The 7,656-nt window shown below is 48.5% G+C and overlaps 1 protein-coding gene across 1 annotated transcript; it reads right to left on the bottom strand.

Annotated features, from left to right (window-relative positions):
• Positions 4,820 to 6,682, bottom strand: LOC109849366. Its single transcript, XM_020419188.1, has 4 exons — positions 6,398 to 6,682; positions 5,944 to 6,318; positions 5,709 to 5,864; positions 4,820 to 5,632 (listed from the first exon to the last, which is right to left on the bottom strand). Exons 1-4 carry the CDS (start codon positions 6,669 to 6,671, stop codon positions 4,884 to 4,886), a joined length of 1,554 nt encoding a protein of 517 aa, XP_020274777.1. The 5' UTR covers positions 6,672 to 6,682; the 3' UTR covers positions 4,820 to 4,883.

Below are 7,656 nucleotides of genomic sequence, written 5' to 3'. Positions count from 1 at the left end.
TGCCCAAAAGATGATTTTCCCCTCCCCATCACGGATGTCATCATCGACAATACGTGTGGGTTCGAGAGGATGTCTTTCATGGATGGTTTCTCTGGTTATAACCAGATAAAGATGCATCCGGATGATGAAAAGCACACCGCATTCAGAACGCCCCTCGGTGTCTTCTGTTACACAGTTATGCCCTTCGGCTTAAAGAACGCAGGTGCTACATATCAACGAGCTATGTCAAAGATCTTTCAGGATCATCTCCGAAAGACTGTTGAATGCTACGTAGATGATCTGGTCGTGAAAAGTCGTGATAAAAAGGATCACATCAAAGACTTAAAGACCATGTTCGACTTAATGCGAGCCCATCAGTTGAAGATGAATCCTACCAAGTCTTTCCTCGGAATGTCGAGTGGAAAATTCCTGGGATTCGTCGTCACCACCAAAGGTATCCACATCGATCCTGATAAGGTAAAGGCGATCAATGAATTACAACCTCCGAGAAACCTCAGGGAGCTCAGAGGATTGCAGGGGCGATTGGCTTATATCCGTCGGTTCATTTCGAACCTCTCAGGAAAATGCCAGCCATTCTCCAAGCTCGCAAAGAAGGGCGTATCATTTGTATGGGATGAAGCTTGTCAGAAAGCATTCGAGAGCATTAAAGAATATCTCTCAAAACCTCCCGTACTCGTTGCACCGAAATCGGGCAAACCGTTCTTGATTTATGTCAAGGCGACGAGCCATTCATTAAGTGCATTGCTTGCACAAGATGACGATAACGGTCACGAGCAGGCAGTGTATTACTTGAGCCGAACCATGGTGGGCGCCGAGTCTCGATATCCTATGATTGAGAGGGAATGCCTCGCCTTGGTGTTCGCCATTCAGAAGATGCGACATTATCTGGTCGGGCAGACCATTTACGTCATCTCTAAAGTTAATCCGGTTCGAGTATTCATGACTCAACCCGCTTCCATGAGCTGGCGGTTAGCAAAATGGGCCTTACTCTTGTCCCAATACGACTTGCATTTCAAGCAACAGAAGTCGGTCAAAGGACAGGCCATATGCGATCTCCTCGCAGCTAATCCAACTACGGATCCTGCCGAGATATACGACGACCTACCTGATGAAACCCACGAGGTCAACGCAACTTCACACCAACAAGTGTGGCGTTTATACTTCGATGGCGCCTCTCGAGCAGCTCTTGTCACAGATACTCCTGGACGTTCTAAGGTCTCCTCCGGGGTTGGAGTGGTCTTAGTTTCCCCAGGAAAACACGTGATGCCCCGAGCCTATTCATTAACCAAGCCATGTTCAAATAATGTGGCAGAGTATAATGCACTGATTATTGGACTCAACTTCGCTAAGGAGCTGGGGGTTGAGTATCTCGAAGCCTTCGGCGATTCTCAACTAATAGTCAAGCAAGTCCAAGGAGAATATGAAGTCCGAAGTCAGGATTTAATTCCATACCATAAGATGGCAGTGGAGATAGCGGAATCATTTGAAGGATTCTTCATCGAACATATTCCACGGCTACAGAATACCTATGCAGATGCGTTGGCCGCATTGGCCGTGTCACTAGCGCAGCCTCCCGAAACAGAGCAGTTTGTTACGGTAAGAACTCACCAACTCCTAGTGCCGCTTTACAGTGAAGATGCCGAGGAAGAAGAAGTTCAAGAGGTACACGCTACTCAAATCGAGTTCGAACCACGAGATTGGCGTTTCCCCATCATCGACTACGTCTTGCATGGAATCTTGCCAGAAGATGTGAAGGAAAGAGAGTCAATCCGGCGAAGAGCACCCAGATTCTACTACAATACAGAGAATCGAACGCTATACCGCAGGGGGTACGATGGGCTGATATTGCGTTGCCTATCAACCAAAGAAGCCCAAGAAGTGCTTAGAGAGGCACATGAAGGGGAGTGTGGCGCGCACGAGCCTGGCCCCAAGCTTTATGATCGCATCAGAAGAATGGGATATTTCTGGCCTCACATGATGAGCGAAGCAATCACATATGCCCGGAAGTGTCATGCGTGTCAAGTACATGCGAATTATATGCACCAACCTCCGGAGCATCTGCATCCCTCGGTAACATCTTGGCCGTTCGAGACTTGGGGAATGGACATTGTTGGTCCTATAAATCCCCCTTCGATCAAAGGCGACCGGTTCATCCTGGCGATTACCGATTACTTCTCCAAATGGGCTGAAGCAATTCCACTCAGAGAAGTTAAGACGAGCAACGTCATTGGATTCATCAAGCACCACATCATTTACAGGCATGGTGTTCCAAGACGAATCATACATGACAATGGTCCTCAGTTTGTCAGCAACGCCTTCATAAGGTTCTGCGAAAAATTCAAAATTCAGGACATCTCATCAACGGCTTATAATCCCACAGCAAATGGATTAGCTGAAGCCTTCAACAAGACTATCATAAAACTTTTGTCAAAGCTTGTGAAAAGTAACAAGCGAGATTGGGATGACAAGCTCGGTGCAGCACTATGGGCCTATCGTACCACGGTACGTACACCAACCGGTGCAACCCCGTATTCATTAGTATATGGATGTGAAGCCGTTCTCCCTTTGGAAGTTCAAATTCCATCTCTTCGGATCGCCCTTACAACCCAAATGACGACCGAAGAACAGCATCAAAAGCGCCTCGAAGAACTCGAGATGCTCGATGAAAAGCGCCTGGAGGCTCAACAGCATATCGAGTTCTACCAAGCCAGAATTTCTCGAGCCTTCGACAAAAAGGTTCGACAAAGGAGTTTTAAGGAAGGGGATTTGGTCTTAACTGAAAGACATCCTATGAACCTGAGCTCCAAGAAGAAGGGCAAGTTCGAGCCCAAATGGGAAGGACCGTTCGTAGTAGAAACAGTCTACTCAAACGGCGCCTATCGCCTAGTCACCAAAGATGGTGATCGGCTGATGATGCCAATAAATGGCAAATTCCTGAAGAGGTACTATCCTTAGCACCTTTCAGAAGGAGCTGATGTATCGGGAAGTTCCCGGAAGAATACCACATTGGGGTATTCTTAGGGATAACCTGGTCGGTATAAGAGAGATGAACAAGAAGTCCACATTCGAACCCCGAATGTTCTAGTTTGTCAGACTCTAACCCTCATCAGATGAGATCCAATCATTCGAGGGATTAATTTTCCCTCACAAAACTTTCATTGGTGTTCGATTACTCATAGTCTTCGCCACACATTCCTCACTCGGTCAAACCTTACGACAGTTAGGACCAAAGCCAAAGTCCCCTCTCGATTCCTTCAACGAACGAGAGGTCCACAAATCGGGCGGTCAAACTTTCACGTAGTTGTGATCGTTCCAAATTTCCCACTTGGTCAAACCTTACGACAGTTAGGACCAAAGCCAAAGTCCCCTCTCGATTCCTTCAATGAACGAGAGGTCCACTTTCAAACTCCCGAATGACCAAACCTTACGACAGTTAGGGTCATCTCGAACCCTCGCTTAGTCACAACTTACCCTGGTCGAGACTAAGACCGAGTCATCTTTTGTTCAAATGACCAAACCTTACGACAGTTAGGGTCGTTTGAACTTTCCGATTCTCGGAGTGGAGATCCCACTTCTAGTTTCATCCTGCGGATTCTGGAGGTGGAGATCCCACCTCGAGTTTCCCTCTTTTGCTGGAGATAGAATATAAAATTCTTCCTCTCCAGTTCTGAAGATAGAATATAAAATTCTTCCTCTTCAGAGTCAAATGACCAAACCTTACGACAGTTAGGGTCGTTTGAGCCTTTCGGATTCTGGGGGTGTGCCACCTCGAGTTTCCTTTCCAGCTGAAGATAGAATATAAAATTCTTCCTCTTCAGAGTCAAATGACCAAACCTTACGACAGTTAGGGTCGTTTGAGCCTTTCGGATTCTGGGGGTGTGCCACCTCGAGTTTCCTTTCCACCGGGAGATAGAATATAAAATTCTTCCTCTCCTCGGACCTTTCCGATGCTCGGAGTGGCGACCCCACTCCCAGTTCATCATTCCGGGTGCTCGGAGTGGAGATCCCATTCCCAGTTCATCCTTCCAGATACTGGGGGTGGGGAATCCCACCTCAAGTTTCCTTTCCAGCGGGAGATAGAATATAAAATTCTTCCTCTCCTCGGACCTTTCCGATGCTCGGAGTGGCGACCCCACTCCCAGTTCATCATTCCGGGTGCTCGGAGTGGAGATCCCATTCCCAGTTCATCCTTCCAGATACTGGGGGTGGGGAATCCCACCTCAAGTTTCCTTTCCAGCGGGAGATAGAATATAAAATTCTTCCTCTCCTATTTTGACACAACTTTCAACTTCCAATCCGCGCACTTGGTGCGTGGGGAATTTTATCCCGAATCCTAAGTAGGGATAAGTCAACACCTAACACGTGTTGCCGGGTAGCCTATTCCCGTAACAAGGGCAAAGTCTACGTATTCGAAGTCGTAGCAGCAAGTCTAAGGGAGTTCATTCCTTTAGCACAACGTTACATACGGAACGGATTTCGATAATCCGCATGCTAGCCCGATTCAAACGGTGATCGGTAAAGGCACATCAAACCCGTTGAAGGCTGGGGGTTTGCCAAAAACCCCAAAGTCAACGCCTAACACGCGTTGCCGGGTAGTCTATTCCCGTGAGAAAGACGAAGCCTATGTATTCAAGATCATAGCACAAAGCCTCAGAGAGTTTACTCTCTCAGCACAACGTTACATGCGGAACGGATTTCGACAATCCGCATGCTAGCCCGATTCAAACGGTAATCGGTAAAGGCACCTCAAACCCGTTGATGGCTGGGGGTTTGCCAAAAATCCCATAAATCTGTCATTCGGAAGAGATACAGAGAAAACACAAAAGAAGCAAATGCGGATTTTCTATTAATAAATCAAGTCAAAAGCATACAACAAAAGCTCGTTAGTCCGAAGGCAACCGACGGCTAAGAATATGAGACTCTAAACCAGAGAGCCTGTCCATATAGTCCTGCTCGAACTCCGCCTGCAGGCTAGCTCGGACAGAATCTTCGGAACTGTTGAGAACCTCTGCGGCTTCGTGTCGTAGCTTCATCAACCCCTCCTGCACTGATCCCAGCCTGTCGAGTGTCCATTCACGAGAACGCTCCAACCCAACCAGTTCCTCAGAAATGGTAGCGGCAGATTCTTCGGCGCGTTCCAAGGCCTCCTTCAGTCTAGCTATCTCTGCACGAGTGGAATCTAAGGAGCTCACTAACTCAGCTCTGCTGGTGTCTTTCCTCGCCAGAGAGGCCATCAGCTGCTCGACAGTGCGCTCACGTGATCGAAGCTCGCTGCCAACGGAAGATCGCAGTTCATGCCACTGCGTCAACCTATCCTCCACCTGAGAAGATGCAAAAGAGGGAGCTCCACCAGCCTTCAACTCCCTCAGCTCTCGAATCTCTGACTCCAGGGCAGCGAAATCAGCTGTAAAGGAATCGGCCAAATCCGGATATCCCTCTTCCCTCATCATCATCATGTGACGGGAGAAGGAACGCCTGAACTGATCAAAAGAAGACCCTCTGTGCAGAAGCTTATCAATCACGCCGTTATAAAAGGCAGTAAAGAAGCCGAGGTCAGTGCGGAAGACATCCCCATCTGGATTGGTATCGGCCAAGAGAGCATGGACCTGCTCATATAGAGACGGTCGAGAACCTGCAAGCAGCAGTATGGGAGGTCAAGAAACTATTAAATACAATCGAAAAGACCCTAAGGGAAATTCGAGGTATACCTATACCGGCGGAAATCCCCTCGGGTTGGGGTTCGACAGGCTCCGAAGTAACGACAGGAATGCTCATGGAAGGTATATCAACCCTCGTGGGCAAGTCAGTCGTATTAGGCGAAGGCGGGAAAACACCCGAAGCTATAGCAGAATCAGGTACAGCGCCTGGTCATATAGTTGCACTTCTTTATTAGTCAAAATGGAGACTGAGACAAGCAAAGAAGAGAGGAAATTGGATATATACCTGTGGATGAATCACTCTCAAAGAGTGGTCTCACAGTCCCGGTGGGAGCTTGTTCAGCTAACATATCGGCTAACAGTCCAGAGTCAGGTCTCGGGAAGACCGGTGCAGGAACATATCCCTGCTCTTCGAAATCTGCAATAGGGGAGGCCCCATCCCCGTCTGGCCCTTCTGTCGCAACACCTGCAGCACCGGATGTAGGTATATCTGAAAATGAACCGGTGGGATCAACACCATCTGCCTGCCCAAGATCGATGTTCAGATCAATGCCCAGGGAGCCATCACGAAGGGCGTCGCACACCTGCTGCATGAAGCAGTCCATGTTGTCAGCCCCAGAGAATACCGGACCTGGTGGAAGCTCGCCCTCCTCGAAGAACCCTGAATTATGAAACAGGATCAGGGATCCCGGAAGGTAAATCATCTTAAAGCAATAAAAGTGGGTACAACAAAATGTTACCTTCCTCCCCGTCGGCAAAGCCTCCTGAATCTACCCCATGGGAGCGCTGATCAACATGAGGTTTATGGGCAATCTTTTTCCTTTTCGAAGGATCACCCCTCATAGAACCAACGGGGCGGTCATGCGAAGTTTGGCCACCAAACTTGGATTTCGCACGACGGGAAGCGAGCGACCCATGGTCGTCGGCTACCCCACCTGAAACAACAAGAATCATCTCATGAACCAGATCTTTCGCCAATACCAATTGAAGTCGAGAAAGAGGATCAAAGAGCATGACAAACCTGTATCAAGTTCTGCTCCTCGACCACTCTACAGATAATCCAATCACCATAGTGGATCGAACTCTTTGTCACGCATCCAACGCATCCGGAATCACTCAAATCCAAGTCCGGACGACGAATCAACGGCAAACGCACCCGGAAGGACCTCGGACTGAACTGAGGCACCCGGGGGTGTCTCGGCAAGCTCGAAACACCGGAATCACTCAAATCCGAGTTCGGACGAAGAATTTACGGCGGAAATAATCAAACAGGCATAACGAGCGTCTCAGGCTAAACTGAGACACCCGAGGTGTCTTGGCCAAGGCCGAGACACCCAAGGGTGTCTCGGCCCTGGCCGAGACACCAAGGGGTGTCCGCACCCCTTGATGGTCCCCTAGCCCCCCTCTTGGCCTATAAATAGACCCCTTGGGTCCTCTTTCAAAGGGCTGGATTTCTTTTGTCTTGGAGCAAGGCTATAGAGAGGAGAGGAGGATTTTTAGAGAGCATAGGCGAAGCCCTGCCGGAGCAAGGAGTGAGCGAGCCTTCTGCAGCAAAGGAGCCTTCTTCTTCATTCCCCCTTCTCTTTTCCTTAGTATTGGCCTTCGGCGCTAATACTAAGAAGAGCTAGTGTCTCGCTTTAGCCGAGATATAAGCTTCATAGCTTCTTAGATCCCCCGCGGATCGACGAAGCTCTGTCCGATTTTTCGGGATCAGAAGTTTCTAAATCCCTTCGCGGATAGACGAAGCTCTGTCCGATTTATCCGGATCAGATCTGAGTGCCCCGGTGGTCCACGGATATCAACATCCCCGTCACAGGCAAAAGACCCACGCAAGCAAGAGATGATGAACAGATCTTGCGTTTGTTTGAAAAGAGTTGTATTTCTTTTGTTTTCATTGTGTACCAGTCTTATAAAAAGGCTATCTTTTTATTTCATTGTAACGATTGAAGTTGTAATGAATGCAGCAATGAATACAGCAACTTTTTCCGCAAACAGACTG

Source organism: Asparagus officinalis, chromosome 7 (assembly GCF_001876935.1).
Source record: "Asparagus officinalis chromosome 7, Aspof.V1, whole genome shotgun sequence".
In the NCBI taxonomy this organism is placed as follows: Eukaryota; Viridiplantae; Streptophyta; class Magnoliopsida; order Asparagales; family Asparagaceae; genus Asparagus; species Asparagus officinalis.
This window is presented reverse-complemented; position numbering and strand designations above follow the sequence as displayed.